The sequence below is a fragment of the Bombina bombina genome, chromosome 3, assembly GCF_027579735.1.
Source record: "Bombina bombina isolate aBomBom1 chromosome 3, aBomBom1.pri, whole genome shotgun sequence".
Classification (NCBI taxonomy): Eukaryota; Metazoa; Chordata; class Amphibia; order Anura; family Bombinatoridae; genus Bombina; species Bombina bombina.
The window spans coordinates 293,691,130-293,709,634 of NC_069501.1; the positions used below are offsets into that span (position 1 = coordinate 293,691,130).

Here is an 18,505-nt window from a genome sequence, read left to right on the forward strand (position 1 = left end):
AGCTCCAGACGCACAGTTCTTTAGTTGATGTTGCATCCAGTAACTTCTTGCAACAGATGATAGGTGATTTTTAAGCGTTATGCACTTCAGAACTTTGTGGTCCCGCTCTGTGAATTTGTGTGGTCTACCACTTTGTGGTTGGGCTCTTGTTACTCCAAGATGCTTCCACTTTTCAATAATAGCACTTCCAATTCTCAATAATATCACTTCCACTTCTCAATGATAGCACTTACTTTGACTGAGCAGATCTAGAAGGAAAGACATTTTATAAGCTGACTATTTCAAACGTTCCATTTTTTCAGTAATTCTTATCGAGTAAGTAAACAAGTACAATTAGTTACACAACACCTCCAGCCAGATAATATATATAAGTAAAGGCCTATAAATATTAAAAAAAAGATAGTTCCCGGAGGCGGAGCTAACTATAGAAGCGAGTAGTCGCATCAGCCTAGAGCTCCTGTGCTTAAAGTGAAAGTAAATTTTTCCACATTGCCACATATCATTATAATCTATAGCACTAATATAACATTTTCACTTTGTTTGTTTTTTATTTTCTTCAATCTAATAGTTAATATTTTTATATTTTATTTCCCTACCGTTCTGTCCGTTGCTCCTCCCACCCTCCTCTTCCTGTATTTTGTATTCATTACGTATAGAGCGGTCACACCCGTTCTATACGTCGGCTAAAAGATCGTTCACGATATATGCATCTATTGCACATGCGCTAATCGTAATGATTTTGTTTTAAATATTATTCATATGTGAAAATGAGGGCAGTATAAATATTTAAAATATAGAGCACTGATTTAAAATATTATATTAATAACTTACTATCGGTTATTTCTTTTGAACTCGGAGCAGCCCTCTAAGACGCTGAGAATCTTGGCAAGAAATGATCATCAAGTATGCGCATGCGCAAATTGTGAACACGCTACAGGCATAACCTTGTTTATATTGAACTCGGCGCATGCGCATTGGCTGCGAGCAGGCTGTGACGTAGCTTTCTGGCCGCCGATCGGCCAGAAAGTCAATTGGTCTATTGAAAAAATGTGACCAGGAAGTAAATTGACGCATCACCAACGGGCTGAATAGAAGATTAAAAAAATATCAATTTAAATGCGGCGAAAACGGTATTTATGTAATGCAAAAAAAAAGTCATGAATGAAAGTGCTATTGTTTTGTCGGTAATTATGTAAATCTGCAGAGTAGAAGCACTAAGTTTACTTTTACTTTAAACTTATTCCTTGGGGGTTTAAAGCATCTAATTCTATGTTGAATTGATACCAACGCCTAAACTAGGTTCTGTACATCGTATTTGGACATTTACAGAGGCCAACATCGCTCCGGTTCTGAGAAATAGCATCAGCAGAAGGGGGGAACTGGATGAGGCCAAGGTACGACACTAGCCACCTAAGACATTAGCACCTGTTTGTGCAGCTCCTTTCTATACATCACAACTAGGGCTGCACGATTAATCGCATATGCGATTTAAAACTGAGATTATTTGCCGCAATTTAAAAACCGCGAGAATTTGCAATTTTTTGCTGGAAAAAAAAATCCTCAGATGTGGCTGTACTGCATTGATTTGTTTGTGATTTCTTGCAAACCAGCTCCATCTAGTGGTTGCTTTTAGCACACATTTGTAAAATGGCTGTTTTACTTTCACTTTCTGTTTGTGATCTCAGTAACAGCCGATCAATCTATAGAAGTCTAAAAGCAGAGCCCATGCAGGAGAATGAAGAGAAGGGAAAGCCACTTACTTATATTTCCCCCTAGTGACGTCTACAGTCTGAAACTTAGGGTATGTAAACATTTTGGAACCTGCCACATAATCTCCTGCTCTCTGATAAACGGCTCAAATACATAGCAGATGCAGTTAACCCCACAGCTGCCAAAAAGGCAAAAAAAAAGTCCCCTCTGCTAGCTAGCTGCTGGGTAAACTGAATCTACAATGTATTTGATATCAGCAAGGCACAGCATTTCTGAAAGGAGCAGCTCCCCACCCCTACTGCTAGATGCCTGTATTGGATTCCTGCACAGGAGCAGGGCTCATTATCAGTCAAGATAAAATTTATAAAAAAAAAAACAACAAAAAAAAAAATATATATATATATATATATATATATATATATATATATATATATATAAAATAGCTGGCGGACCTACAATCCACAAGTAAAAGATTATACCTTTTACTCAACGGTACACAATGTCTATTCAAGGATAGATTACATTTTACTAAGCCAAACTTTATCTCCCTTAATATTTAAGTCAGATATTATACCAGCAACCTGGTCGAATCATCAGATTATGTACTCATAATTGTCGGGCTTAATTGACCCCTATAGGAACAGAAGTTGGACATTAAATCTAAAACTATTTAGAGATAAACTATTTACACAGACACTAAAATCAGAAATAACCCAATTTCTGGGAATAAACCATAATTAAGTATCTAACCCTGTCTTTATATGGGGCGCATTGAAAGCATTTCTATGGGGCACTTTAATAAAAGAATCTAGCAAACAAAACAAAAATTCACAACAAGTTATACAACAACTCAAACAGGAAGGGATTCAGCTTCAATCTCTCCGTAAATTAAAACTTTCCAAAAAAATTCTTAACCTTTTAAATACCAAAAAAAATCCCTAGATAACTTACTAACCTTGGAGGCCACCAGATCAATAAGACTTTTAGACACACAATATTTCATACAAGCTAACAAGCCAGATAGAATGTTAGCTAATAAATTAAAAGAAATTACTAGAGTAATATCAGTCCCACAAATTTAAAAACCGGATGGGCAAACTTCCAATCACCCTCAAATAATTGCAGATACTTTTGCCCAATACTATCAGACACTTTATGCTCTTCCCACTAATAGCAATAAATCCCAAACTGAGAAAGAAACACTTGAATTTCTGCAGAACTGTAGCTTGCCCAGACTTGATGCTGAAGACTTAAACAAACGCTCCTATTACCCCACGAGAAGTAAAACAGACTATCCGAAATTTAAAAGTCAACAAGGCACCTGGTCCGGATGGATATTCAAGCTTTTTCTACAAAACCTTTGCAGATGAGAGATGTCCAATTTTAACTACGATTTTCAATCAAATAATAGAGGGGGGAAATATTCCTTCAAAGTTACTAGAGGCTAGAATTTCAGTATCACCAAAACTTGGTAAAAGCAAACAACATTGCAAAAATTATAGACCTATCTCACTAATAAATATAAATATAAAAATGTTTACAAAAATTTTGGCCACCAGGCTAAATGAGCTGTTACCTAAACTCATCCATCCGGATCAGGTATGTTTTATTCAAAATAGGGAAGCCCCCCGACAATATAAGAAAAAATGTGGATTTGATAGATTATTCCTCAAATTGTAGAGTGCCTTCTCTGTTTCTGTCACTGGATGCAGAGAAGGCATTCGATCGAGTGAGTTGGAGCTACTTACACTCAGTACTTGAAATAATGTGAATTTCAGGAAATTTCTGCTCTGCGATATCTTCAGTTTATTCATGCCCATCAGATTTTGTCAAGGTGGCGGGCTACAAATCTAAGTCCATATGTACAATGAATGGAACTAGACAGGCATGTCCTCTGTCTCCACTCTTCTTTGCAATATGCATCAAACCTTTAGCTGCTCACATTTGCCAAAATGTAGATATTTCAGGAATTAAGATAAATGATCAGGAACATAAAATGTCTATTCGCAGACAATGTTATTCTTTCGGTTACTAAGCCTATGATATCACTCCCCTTAATATATTCTACTATTGATAAATTTGCTAGGATCTCAGGTTACAAAATAAACAACGATAAATGTGAGGCTATTAGTATACATCTTCCGCAACATACTAAAAAGTTGCTCGAACTTAACTTTGCTTTTCAGTGATCAGATAAGGGTATGAAATATTTGGGTATCTTAATACCGAATAATTTGGACCTATTATGTAAACTTAATTATGTCCCTTTATTTTCGCATATAAAAAACCTATCCAAATGGAGTAAATTCAACATATCTTTGTATGGTAGACTAATTGCAGTAAAAATGACAATAATATCGAAGATCCTTTACATATTCAGGTCATTACCTATAAATATCTCAGCACAATCCTGCTGAAAATCCAAAAAGAACTAGTATCATTTATTTGGAAGGGAAAGAAAGCTAGAGTCAATAAACAAACTCTTATTTGCCATAGGAAAAAGGGCAGGATGGGATTGCCGGATCTAGTCGCATATTACTATGCTGCTAGAACAGCGCAAACATCATTATGGTACAACTAATCAGATAATATCCAATTGAATTGGATATGTTAATGATATTTCCACTTTATAAATTGCTTTGGTGCCCAAAAAAAGACAGACCACCAACATGGCGGACATTCATTGTTATCTCCCATAGGTAATATTATGTGATTACTTAAAAACTAAATATCCTATTATTAAATCAGATTCGAGGGCGACCCCCCCTAGTGATTTTAAGTAAGGAACAGGATCATATTCTACAACAAAAATGAACTAACTTTATCGAATTGCAGATACCTTTAGGGTAGGGATGCACCAAATTTTTCGGCTGAAAATGGACCTATCCCATTCGAGCCGAAAGAGGGGCAAAACGGCCAAAAATTGCATGCTCTATCTGCCCCACACCTACACTTGCTGGCCGCCGCTTACTGCATCCACCCGCACCTAAAATTAAGTCCGGTGCAGCTAGAGGCCTTCTAGGCCATTTGGTTAGAAAATACATTTCCCACAATGCCACTCGCGCATGAAGTCACTGCAGCACAGCCTCCTCCCTCTTTTCTAAGCTAGAGCGGTTCTTCTTTCTGCAGACTCTGCACTTCCTAAAAGGCTCCGGTGTACTGTTGGTTTAGTGCTGTTAGTGTGGAAGAAGAGTTGCTCAGGTTCAGCAGTTCAACTCTGTTAGAGACAACGGAGGTTTGATTTACAGCTCTGTAGTATGGGGAGGTAGAGGGGGGTTGCTCTGTGTTAGGCTGCTGTAAATCAAACCTCCATTGTCTCTAACAGAGCTGAACTGCTGAACCGGAGCAACTCTTCCTCTAAACAATGCTGAATGATAATTGCATAAATAGACAAAGCTTCTATGTTTTAAATCCCTAAACAGTTATGCAAACAGGGCTTGACTTAGTGTATTAAACTGATTTAGTTATGGAGAAATGCAGCAGAATATAAAACTTTTTCTAACTTCATAACGCCAATTAATACTTTATTATTACCAGCTTACATACTGTTTAATGGAGTGTAGCAAAGAATGAAAATACAGTGATTTATTTTTCTTTGAACAAACACTGGCTAAAAACAAGGGGCATAGGCTTTGACTGAACTTTAAATATTAAAACAAAAAAACACCCTAAGGTAAACTGAACAAAGTGTTAAATGATTTCCTGGAACATTTTACAGAGAGAAATGAAAGGTATTTTTTCATTGTAAAATGGCACAAGCACTCCAAAAGGAGATGGTGATTACTCAGTCATGTTTATTGCAAGGAGAGGTCTGGCTCCCTATAAACATGACACTCAAAATAATTTTTATGAATGTAATTAAAGATGGAAATTAATGACATTTTAATAAATAATAAGAATATTAATTTAAAATAATAAGCATATTAATTTATAAAAATGTTTTGTTCATATAAAAAAGGACCAACATAATAAACTTTTTAAAAGGGATATTAATTTCTGCATTGAACAAGCCTACTTCATTAACACACATGCAGTAGTCCTGATCTGCCAATAAATATTAATACTGCAGTGTAAACCATTTTTTAATTTTATCAGCTTTCATTAATCAGACACAACATTGGTAAAGCTTACCAATCAAATGTAATCTATCTAGCCCTTACTGTTCTGCATAGATATTAAAGTTTTCTAGGACTATTCTTAATTTGGAAAATTGGTAAAAAAAATAAATAAAAAAACTCTTAAATCTGATTCTGTTACATAGAACTGAATGAAGACTGTATATTGATATTAAATTATCAACAATATATTATTCTTTATTCAGTCATATATAACAAAAACAGATTTAACAGATTTTTATTTATATTGCTTTTTAAAGTTATTTTTTCTGTCCAATTTCGGTGTGTTACTTTCAATAAAAGTGTGGTTAATTGTTATTTATTTTATTGGCTTGTAGTTTTTCATTTCAGATTCATTAAATTCATTAAAAACTCTAATATAATAAAATGATAGAAAAAAAAATATTTTAAAATCATTTTATTTTAAAAAAAAGTCATTTTCAGTTTTCAGGCAAGGGCATCCTGAAATTTCAGTTTCGGTCCAGAATTTTCATTTCGGTGCACCCCTACTTTAGGGGTAATACTTTTTTAACTTACAATCAATATATAGATCTTAATACTCAAGAAAAATCAAACTGGTTTCATTACCTACAGCTTAGAGCTAGAGTTACTGAGGTAGTTGGGTCAGATAAGACAGGTACCAACACTTAACTAGAACATACTGTATATGTCTTACACCACACAGAACAAGAGGTACTATTTCTAACTTATATATTATGTTCAATACTACTTCTACTACAGTTAAACTCCCATTTATGCAAATATGGGAATCTGACTTTAATTTTGACTGGCCAACAGAAAAATAGCATGACATTTTAGGATCAGGTTCTTCTTTCTCAATATGTGCACACTTAAAAGAAAATTATTTAAAGGCGGCTTTCAGGTGGTACTTTCATCCTTCTAGAATACACAGCAAAGAGCATCATAATAATAACTGCCTGTGAGGTTGCAATGAGAGAGGTACATACATATGTGGTGGTATTGTTTTCATGTTTCTCCACATTTGGTCACAAGCTTCTGACCTACTGAGCAACATTTTTTATAAAACAATCTGTTTGACACCTACTCAAGCTTTATTGCATGAACCATTATTAGGTCTTAATACCAAAGCAAATAAACTTGTAGCCATGATATGCACTATAGTTAAACTAAGTATAGCAAGATATTGGAAAACCCTAATACCAACATTCCAAATTATTGAACGGAAGATTAATTTCCAGATGAGCAGTGCAGAGCAGTGGATACCAAAGATTTTTTTTTATCAATCTGGGAACCCTGGATTATGTACTGTATATAGAAGATAAAAATAGATGACATACCCATGAATCTGATAATTAGATAGAATTATTTTGTTCACTCGCTTCAGAGTAGGATTTTATGTAACAGTTATAATGTGGTATATCCATCTTGTATATAAAACTAGAGTCTTATTACATATTCTACACAGAAAATGTTGCCATCTGGTGGCATTATAAAGTGGCTGGGTGGGGCAGAGTAATACGTTTTAATATAATAACATTTTCTGATATCCAAAGCACAAATTAATTGCATAATTTAAAATACATTTATTTCATGATAATTTGTACAATAAACATTGGACATTATTAATACTAGCTAATTTTAGCTTAATATTTGCTAAAATTTTAGCCTGGTAGTAAGAAAAATCAGTCAGGTTGTGCACACATTTAAAAGGTCCTGCGAAATCTATCTATCTGTCTATCTATCTACAGTATATGTGTGTGTGAGTAAAACTGAATTTTAAATGTTTCTTACCACTATTTTTTCAATTGCGTCAATATATTTGGAAACTTTGTACATTGTGTATAGTAAATTCATGATAGAAAAAGGCATAAGTAAGTTAGCCTGTAAGCAAGTTTTCTAAAAAATAGAAGAGAGGAGCGCGGACTCAAATGCAGAGTATAAACAGTTTAATATATATAACACACAACAAATGGCCACTCACAAGATTAAAATATAAATAAAGCATATGTGTAACTTGTACACCATAAACTTATCGTCTCAAACCGGTGTTTTTCTTATCTGTGTCCAAAAAGATGTTGAATCTCCCGTGTCTCTCCCGTAATCCTCCAAAGTTACCAAATCCAAAGAGTTCATACAAGTTCATATGGGATGTGCTGATCACGGGGGTTGTGACACTAACAATAGAGCTAAAGAGTAAGATATTGTATAATAGTATCACACTTAGTGTAGCGTTCCTCGGCACTCAAAACCTCCAAGTTCCTAGCTGCAGACTCGGAACTGGGGTGGCTTCACAGGAACGATGAGCTAGGGGGTGGGCGGGTCTCTACGCGTTTCGTCACGTCTCAGCGTGACTTTGTCAAGAGTAATTCTTTGAAAGAAAGGGGATGGCTATAAAAAGGGGAGTGACTCTTGACAAAGTCACGCCGAGACGTGGCGAAACGCGTAGAGACCCGCCCACCCCCTAGCTCATCGTTCCTGTGAAGCCGCCGTGATCAGCACATCCCATATGAACTTGTATGAACTCTTTTGCCAACCTGGACTTGGTAACTTTGGAGGATTACGGGAGAGACACAGGAGATTCAACATCTTTTTGGACACAGATAAGAAAAACACCGGTTTGAGCCGATAAGTTTATGGTGTACAAGTTACACATATGCTTTATTTATATTTTAATCTTGTGAGTGGACATTTGTCGTGTGTGATATATATTAAACTGTTTATACTCTGCATTTGAGTCGGCGCTCCTCTCTTCTATTTTTTTAGAAAACTTGCTTACAATCAAGGTCTGTGGAATCACCTGATTAAGAGGAGCTGCTGGAGTCTTTTGCATTATTTGACTTTACACCAGATTGGATCAAGTATAAGGGGATCTTTGTACCTCTATCACCGAACTTTGTGCAATATATATCTCATAATCTGTACATTTAGGTGTTCACATTATTTATATTACTGTCATATTTCAGGTTATTTGCGCTACTTTGGTGTGTGTTTCACACACCTTAATTTGTGTTAAAGTTAGCCTGTACAGAAATAATTTAGCGACAGCTTCTGTGAATGTTGCTAATCAAACTGGTGAATGATAAACACAAAAGAGTGAGAGGTTTCCTTGATCTAAATTACATCATAATTCATTGGAGGAGTTTATTTCAAGCAGTGGTTCGGTCAAACTAGAAGAATTTAATTCATTTTCAAATGTTAAATTTAAAAGAGCATAAAACCCAAATAAGAAAATGGGCTTCAGCATAATGTATTTATATACTATATACTCTAAAATATATATATATATATATATATATATATATATATATATATATACATATATATATATATATATATATACACACACAACGGTTTACCCAGGTGGTAAATCACCATAGAACAAGCGAACACGTTATTGAGCTGGGCTGTTAGTTCCTGAGAGTGTGCTTCTCTTTATGTGTATTTTGTATATATGTATGTGTGTATGTACGGTATATATATATATATATATATATATATATATATATATATATACCAATCAAATCAAGATCCAGCACTCGCAAACCGTAATATTCTGCAGCAACCAGGGTGCTCTTGAAAACAATATCCAAAGGTCATTCACAATCAGGCACTCTCTGTACTTGAAACGTTTATTGAAATACGTATTTCAATAAATGTTTCAAGTCCAGAGTGCCTGATTGTGAATGACCTGTGATTTGGCTGTGCACAGGATCCTACGATCCTGTGCACAGCCAAATTGTGTAAGACTGTGAGTCAATAATTGTGGTATAATTTATTAAATATGTGTGTGGGTCCTATGCACTGAAGAATGGTACATCTGAACATCCTGTTGCAAGTGTCCGCTATTGAACTGATACCTCCAAATAAAATTGTCTAAGATCACAGTAAAAACTATCAAAGAGAGTTGATTTCTAAGAGTCTAAATGTGTTTTTATGAAAATTTCTTCTACTTAAAGTATATTTTTTAATCACTCTCTTTTCTTTTCAGGATCATGGCTTTAAACAGTAAGTCAAGTGCAACAATATCTGTCAGCCTTCCAAGTATTTCTGCAGCATCCTTACCTACAAAAGACTATGTTAGAGACAGAAAGCTGGATACAACCCATGTGTAGGTTTCCTGATCACATCATGTCTTTTCCAATTAAACCAAGACAAACAGAATAAAGGTTACCATACATACCTTCTATGCACACAAATAGCTGATTACAAAATATTATCTTAACATCAATTATTTAGAAAATGTATTTAGGTGTGAAAAATGTAGATCATTTAATTATATACTAAAACAATAACAAGTGCTATCCATGTTTATTACTTTAAATGGACATTACCATGATCATTCACCCATAATTAGTGTCTAATAAAAACATCCTAAATGCTTTATTCTATGAAGTGTTTCTTTGTGATTTATATAGTGACTGCATTGTCTGTGGGCCTTTTTACACTATGCTGGATCTTCTGACGCTGTTGAGTGCTTGTTCAGAATCTTAGTTTTGCCCCCTCAAGCTTAGAACTACCAGCAACTGAAAGTAAAGCTGTGAGTGGTGCAAAGTTAATTATACATTAAAAAGATGTATGAATCCATTTTAATGGGAACTAATACCCATATGCAAAATCATTTAAAAGTGATGCAGCATAACTGTAAAATGAAAATATCTCCTGAACACCCGTAAAAAGGTATTTTATCTCAAAATGTCTTCATCTCACAATAGTAAGTGCTCAGTGAAAAGTTATCCTTCAGCTACTGTCCAGCTGCTGGTTGAAAAAAACAAGGCAAAAACAACAGCCAATCAGCATCAGCAGTGCTAAGGTCATGCTTTGCTTGCAAATTTCATAGTAAACTTCCTTAAACTGAATAAGGAAATAACATGATTGTGCCTGGCCTGCACATGCCAGATGCATGCTCCTTCACAAGACTTAAGAATAGCATCCTCATTAGCTGCTGAAAATCCATATACAATTGTATATGGCTACTGAGAAAGTTTGAGGTAAAATATCTTCTTTTTTACCTAGAGATGGTCAGGTGATATTTTGTAAAAAAAAAATTATGAACAAATAGCAGGAAATTCATCCAAAATAAATTATTGTTTTTCATACAAATATAATGGTAATATAAATGATAATGCATCTTATTTTATTTTTTTCTTAAAGTAATCAAAGAAAGAAAGTGCTAGGCATCATGCAAAGACCAGTAGTGTTTGTGTAACACAATAGAATGATTGTCGTGTTTTTTTCCCCTTCTAGGATTAATAATGGAGATGCTGCTATCCGTATTCAAAGAACATGGAGATGCCACCGCAACAGAAAGCTTTTTAAACTGCTTAAACATACAGCTCGGGCTGCTGTAAGTATATATTGATGTCTTGTTAAAGGGACAGTAAACTTAAAAAATAATGTTATGTTATTTTTCACATAATGCAGCATTATGTAACATTATCTTAGCAGCAGCTTTAAAAATCAAAAGATTTGAGAGATTTTAGCTCTCAAAGTTGCACTTACCTGGTTTTGTCTCCAGGCTCTTCTGATCAGGTCTTCTTTTTCAAAAGCAGTTTGCGGGCGCGTTGTCTAATCACAGAGCACCAGATTGCGCTATTGAACTAAATGTAGATCGCTCCCGCGACCAAAGCGAGCTACATTTAGTTCTATTGCACGATTCAACAAAGGAATATCCATTTTTTTAAAAATATAGTGTCTTTTAGATGTCCCTTTAATATACTTTGGTATATTAGTTAGTGAACACATCCTGTTAGACAAAGCTGTTGTATCACATGCCAAGAAGAGTAATATATTTTATTACTGTAATTGTAACAAATAGAAAACATTTACCTTGTATGTGTGTGTTTTTGTTTTTGAATTTAGGAGACACATGCAACATATGCGATTCTGAGAAAAGTTTGCCCATTGGAAGCAGAATTGCTAAGAGATCCTGGCATGCAGTGTAAAGTGAGATTCAGGTTGTATATTGTTTTGACAACTTTCTATCTTTTCTGGTAGAAGCTGTATTAATATTGGAAAAATATACTTTATATAATAGCTGAATTGCACAAAAGATCAACATATATAAATCCCTGGTGAATATGTTTATTTTATCTTTCTTGATTGTGGCCAATTGGGGCTAACACTAAGGCCCCGCTGATCGAAAGTGCTGCAAGGCGGTGATATAATCAAAAGGGATCTAACGAGATGTCAAGAGTGCTGGCAAAACATTCAAAAGTGACAACATTACTTTAAAAGGCACCATCACATAGGGCCGTTTCACTATACATAGCAATGGGTGTCGATGCTGGCGGAAAATATTCCACGCAGCATCAGCTCTGACATTGGCAATGTAAAGTAAAGGATATACCCCTAAACTGACATAACCCACCACCGCAAACTAACCTTACACTGCTTAACCCCTAAACCGCCAATAGCCCACCACAAAAAATGTCCTAACCTATTAACTACTATGCTGCCAATAGCCCACCACAATAAACTTCCTAACCTATTAACCCCTATATTGCCAGTAGCCCACCGCAAACACCCCCTACACTGCTTAACCCCTATACTCTCAAAACCCCCTAACATATTAATCCTTACACTGCCACAACCCACCAATTCAAACTACCCCTACACTACTTAACTACCTAGCTCCTAAACCCCCCACCTCTAATCTAAAACCCCCTAAGTTACCAAAAATAACAAACACTAAATTTACAGAAAATAAAAAAGTAACATTACAGAAAATTAAAAACAACACTACCAAAAAACAAACAAACCCACGGTTATGCCTATTCTAACCCCCCCCCCCCTTAAAAAAAACAAAAAAACTAAACTATCACTAAAATAAAATATAGCCCTTAAAAATGCTTATTGTAGGGCATTGCCCTAAAGCAGGGGTGCCCACACTTGTTTGTGTTGGGATCTACTTTTCAAATGACCAGCTCAACGAGATCTACCCACTAAAAATGGGCCGGCTCCTAAGCTTACATTCCTGTTTTTTTCAAATAAAGATACCAAGAGAATGAAGAAACATTGATAATAGGAGTAAATTAGAACGTTGTTTAAAATTGCTGCTCTATCTGAATCATGAAAAAAAATAAAATGTGTGTTTCATATCCCTTTAAGGTTGCATGATTTAGCAACACATGGATTTGCAAAAGCATAGAGATACAACAGATTAATCCTGATGACAAAAGTAGCACTGACTTTAATTCGGGTTAACAGGAGCAACCCCTTGTGCTATGTTTCAAAACACTGCATTCAAATTACTGCCACTGACCCCCTTTACTTTGCTGAGATCGCGTAACTTGACCACATAATTTTGATCTACCAGCAGTACCTTTGGGATCTACTGGTACATCCCGATCTACCTATTGGGCACCCCTGCCCTAAAGTGATACAGCTTTGTTTCCTTGTAGAAACACAAACCAACCTATAATACAAGTAACTCCCCCCCCAAAAAAAAGGCATTTGGCTGGGCATTGTCATTAGAAGGGTATTTAGCTATTTTGCTGCCCAAGGAAAAAAAATAAAACCTAATCTTTAAAATAAAAAATCCCACCCAAAAAAAACCCCCTACCACTAAACCCAAAGAAGGTACTCACCAAAACTTGAATCTGGCTCCTATGTGCTCGCCAACTGCAGTACTTTTATCCCGGCGGCAGTGGTCTATCTTCTTTCTTCACCCGACCGCAGTGGTCCATCTTCTTTCTTGATCCCGGCAGCGGTGGTCCATCTTCATTCATCTTCTTCCTGCGCTCCGCTGGGGAAGTCTTCATCCATCTGCCACCCGATGTCTTCTTTTCTTCTCATCTTCTGGTCTTCCATCCACGATGTCCTCTTCATGCAGTCACCGCCACACACTGAATTTTGAATGCTTTTTCTTTTGACTGATTTGAATTTGGTTTATAAAATCCTCCAATAGCAATTCAAAGGTAACCCTATATAAGGAGGTACATCACATTCAAAATTCAGTGTCCGGCGGGGGACTGCATTAAGAGGACATCGTGGACGGAAGTTATGAAAGATGAGAAGAAAAGAAGACGCATCAGGTGGAAGATGGATGAAGACATCCCCAGTGGAGCAGAGGAAGAAGATGGATGAAGATTGAACACTGCCACAGGGATCAAGAAAGAAGATGGACCACCGCCGCCGGGTCAAGAAAGAAGATGGACCACCGACACCGGGATAGAAGAGAAGTACCCCAGTTGGCGAGCACATAGGATTCAAGCTTTGTGATTATCTTCTTTGGGGTTTAGTGCTAGGCTTTTTTTGGGTGTTTTTTTTTTCTTGGGCAGCAAAAAAGCTAAATGCCCTTCTTTTTAGGTTTAGAATAGGACCTCAAGCTTGGGCGACAACAGTATGGGCCGCTTTGTATGGAGGAACGTGCCAAGGAAATCTAGGAAACCTACTATGGAAGTGGGACACTTATTGGGCTTGAAAAGAAAGGGCTCAACACTACTTAATTTTTCTACTTCTTATGGCATGAAGAAACCTAAGGGATCTTATGTAGCTTTCCTACACAATATTCAGGCTAATTTTTTCTGTCTGAATGAAGCTGGAGATAGAATTGTTTACCTTATTTTTTTCCTGAGACTTTCCTGCATAAGGAAATGCGCTCTCCTTTGACTGCACACTTAGGGGCCGAATTACTAAGCTGCGGATGCAGCTGTTTCTGCGCACCAGAAATGTAAGTTAAGACGTAGTAGTCTTAAAGTGAAAGTACATTTTTTTTACTCAATATCGATGACATTTACTAATCTTATGTTGGACAACACAGTCGCTAACTTTAAAATTATAATTATTGCCATACCGTTATAATCGCTTCCTCCGCCCACCTGCTCATTTCCTGGTTTTACTTCTTACATTTCAGGTAAGAGCGGTTCCACCCTCTCTTACGTCTACCTCTCCGTGCGCGTTCTTGTTATGCTTAATTATATTGCGCATGCGTTGAGTAAGCTACTTTATACTGCCAGGGCGACGATGGATCACAAGTAGAGAATGCGCATGTGTGTCTCGTGAGCGAGCATCTAAACAGGTCTAGATTGCATTGAGACACGCATGCGCATTTAGATCGGTAGGCGTAGAACGCCAGTGGGGGACCAATCCAAACTTAGAGAATTTGTTTGACAGGCAGAGTTACGGGGTGAGAAGGTATCGGTGTAAAAGGTAGTATTTGAACTTTACTAAGTCGGATCCAAAGAAATGATGAATGAAGGTCCAACTAAATTTAGCAGATATTTAATCGACTGCAGAGCGGTAGAGTATAGTTAACTTTTCCTTTAAGACCGCTGCACCTTAACTCGTCCAGCACCTCTGATGCGGGGGACAGCAAGCAGCCCGATCGGATACAATCAGGTTGATTGACACCCCTGCTAGCGGCCGATTGGCTGCGAATGTGCAGGGGGCAGTATTGCAAAAGCATTTCACAAGAAATGCTTGTGCAATGATAAATGCTAATCTAAGGAGGATAAGGGGAAGGCTGGCCAAGAAGGGGTTAATTAGCACTCATTCCTGTAATTAGTAGTGTATATGTTGATACATTCAACTATAACTAGAAGGATAATAAAGTTTAAAACTTACTATTTATTTAACCACTTAAAAAAAACTTGGATATACAAAATGGATTTTTTCATAATGAATTAATTGTAATGATATTTAAATCATAATGATACATGTAAAACTATTGAACTTTATTGTTCATATCTGTTTACATCCTCCTCTAGTCTTACTTTATGCAGTATACGATGTGGGGTATTTTTCTGCCCAGGTATCGCACTGTATATATGATAATATCAATGAAAGGATGTTCATTATGTATATGATTATTTTTACTGTCTCAAATCCTCTCTTTGTAAACTGGTACTGAGTTCAATGTCAAGCACAGTTCTGTTCATCAGTTTGTGTGGTGAAACTCATTATTATACTTTTTTGTATAAATTATAAATGGCAAAGTGTGGATCAACCAATATTAGGGAGACAGTAACATCCGAACACAATTAATTCATAACATCTTAAACAAATAAATACTTTTTTTTTTAATGCTTTATTCATTAAACCGTTTGAGTAATCATTGTCAATAACTCTAATACTGAGCTGCTATGAGTCTTTAGAATCAGGAAGTGTCAGGCATGCTGTGTACATGCTAACTGTATACCGCTATGCTAAATAATGATTTTAAGATATAACTGGCTCTTGGATTATTAGTTTGGGTGCACATAGAACTCGGCTTATCAATTTTAAATCTGCACATTGAGAAAGGCCGCTACTCGGCCGAAACGCGTTTGTGCACAGCACATTAGTATGCTATTTAAATATAGTTGCTTTTAAACATTTTGTACTTTGTTACTCCAGTAACAGTGAATCCTCTGCAAGGGACGTGTGCACACAGTACAGAAACCATCCCTGTCACCTGAAGTCAGCGTATCCTGTTACTGGCCAGGAATACAGGGGGGTGGTAGAATCTGTGTGCATTGTCTGGGTATATTGCAGCAGGTTTATCACAAGAGTGTGTGGAGCAATTTGGTAAACCCTTTGTGTGTTTTTTTTTAAGTGGTTAAATAAATAGTAAGTTTTAAACTTTATTATCCTTCTAGTTATAGTTGAATGTATCAACATATACACTACTAATTACAGGAATGAGTGCTAATTAACCCCTTCTTGGCCAGCCTTCCCCTTATCCTCCTTAGATTATCTGAATTAAGGGTTAGCACCAGGGAATATTATATCCCTTTTTCCTGTACTATTATTTTCACAGTGCCAGACTATTCCTTTATCATTGCAATGATAAATGCTGACAGCTTACCGCTGAAAGTAAACATGTTTGCTTGAACACAATTTAATTTAACGCGCGTCGGGATAGTACAACCTCAGCGCTGTGGTTAACTGTTACATGAGACAAAAAAGTGGCACAAAACACATCCAAAATATATTTTAAAATACATTTGCAATCATAACTAATACAAATTAGTTTATAAAAAATTGCAATCAGGAGTTATAAAGGCTCAAAGATATGAGGTCTCAGGTGTCTCAGGAAAAATAAAAGGCATACAAAGGGCTTTAAAGGGACAGTCTACACCAGAATTTTTATTGTTTTAAAAGATAGACAATACCTTTATTACCCATTCCCCAGTTTTGCATAACCAACACAGTTATAATAATATACTTTTAACCTCTGTGATTATCTTGTATCTAAGCCTCTGAAAACTGCCCTTTTTTTCAGTTATTTTGACAGACTTGCAGTCTAGCCAATCAGTGCCTGCTCCCAGATAACTTCACGTGCACGAGCACAGTGTTATCTATATGAAATACGTGAACTAACACCCTCTAGTGGTGAAAAACTGTTAAAATGCAATCTGAAAAGAGGTGGACTTCAAGGTCTAAGAAATTAGCATATGAACCTCCTAGGTTAAGCTTTCAACTAAGAATACCAAGAGAACAAAGCAAAATTGGTGATAAAAGTAAATTGGAAAATTGTTTAAAATGACATGCTCTATCTGAATCATGAAAGTTTATTTTGGCCTAGACTGTCCCTTTAACAAAGAGATATACACATGTCTAAATATGTATAGGTATGTACAGACATACTTCTGAGATATTGCAGGCTCGGTTCAAGACCACCTCAATACAACAGATGTAGTCTATTAAGTGTGTAATAGCATTATGTCTAAAAAAAACAATGTACATACCTTAATTAAAAAATATATATATAGCTAAAAAATGCTAACCATCATTAGAGCCTGGGAATATATATATGTGTGTGTGTATTTACAGACATATATACACATAAAAAAAACATATGTATATATATATATATATATATATATATATATATATATATATATATAGAGAGAGAGAGAGAGAGAGACATATATATAAATGCATTGGAGCCCTTTGTGTGTGTGTGTGTGTATATATATATATATATATATATATATATATATATATATATTTGCACACAGGTAAGGGTGTTTTATGTTAATTGGCATCTCCATATATGTTGTGAATTCTACTAATGTGTTTTATTCCAGTAATATTGTGCAAAGATTTATAACCCTTTAAATATATCTGCTAAATTCACTGTTTTTCAATATTAATTACATCTTCATAATAAGGATATATATATATATATATATATATATATATATATATATATATATATATATATATATATATATATATATAAACAACACAATACTAATGTTTTAACTAAGCAAGATTTCAGAAATCATGTGGTGGAATAACCCTGATTTTCAAACACAGCTTCCATGTGTCTTGGCATGCTCTCCACCAGTCTTTGCTTTGTTTGATGGCTTGTGACCATCCGCCTTACTCTTGATCAGATTCCAGAGATTTTTAATGGGGTTCGGGTCTGGAGATTGGTCTGGCAATGACAGGGGATTGATCTGGGGGCCTTCCATCCACACATTGATTGACCTTGCTGTGTGGCATGGAGTACAACCAATCCTCAGTGTTCTGGAACATTAGTATTATGTTGTTTAAAAATGAATATGAACTTGTTTTCTTTGCATTATTCGAGGTCTGAAAACACTGCACTTTTTTGTTATATTGACCAGTTGTCGTTTTCTGCAAATAAATGCTCTAAATGACAATAGTTTTATTCGGAATTTGGGAGAAATGTTTTCAGTAGTTTATAGAATAAAATAAAAATGTTCATTTTACTCAATGTTTCTAATTAGGCACTACCTGCTTTTCTC

At 35.7% G+C, this 18,505-nt stretch overlaps 1 protein-coding gene across 1 annotated transcript in view; it reads left to right on the forward strand.

The window, feature by feature from the left end:
- Positions 1-18,505, forward strand: part of C3HXorf58 (chromosome 3 CXorf58 homolog) — a 60,723-nt gene that overhangs the window by 15,174 nt on the left and 27,044 nt on the right. Inside the window, exons 2-4 of the mRNA XM_053706365.1 lie at positions 9,796-9,915; positions 11,052-11,151; positions 11,667-11,761. Coding sequence (XP_053562340.1) covers positions 9,800-9,915; positions 11,052-11,151; positions 11,667-11,761 — 311 coding nt within the window. The 5' untranslated portion in view covers positions 9,796-9,799. The remainder of the gene's footprint in view (positions 1-9,795; positions 9,916-11,051; positions 11,152-11,666; positions 11,762-18,505) is intronic.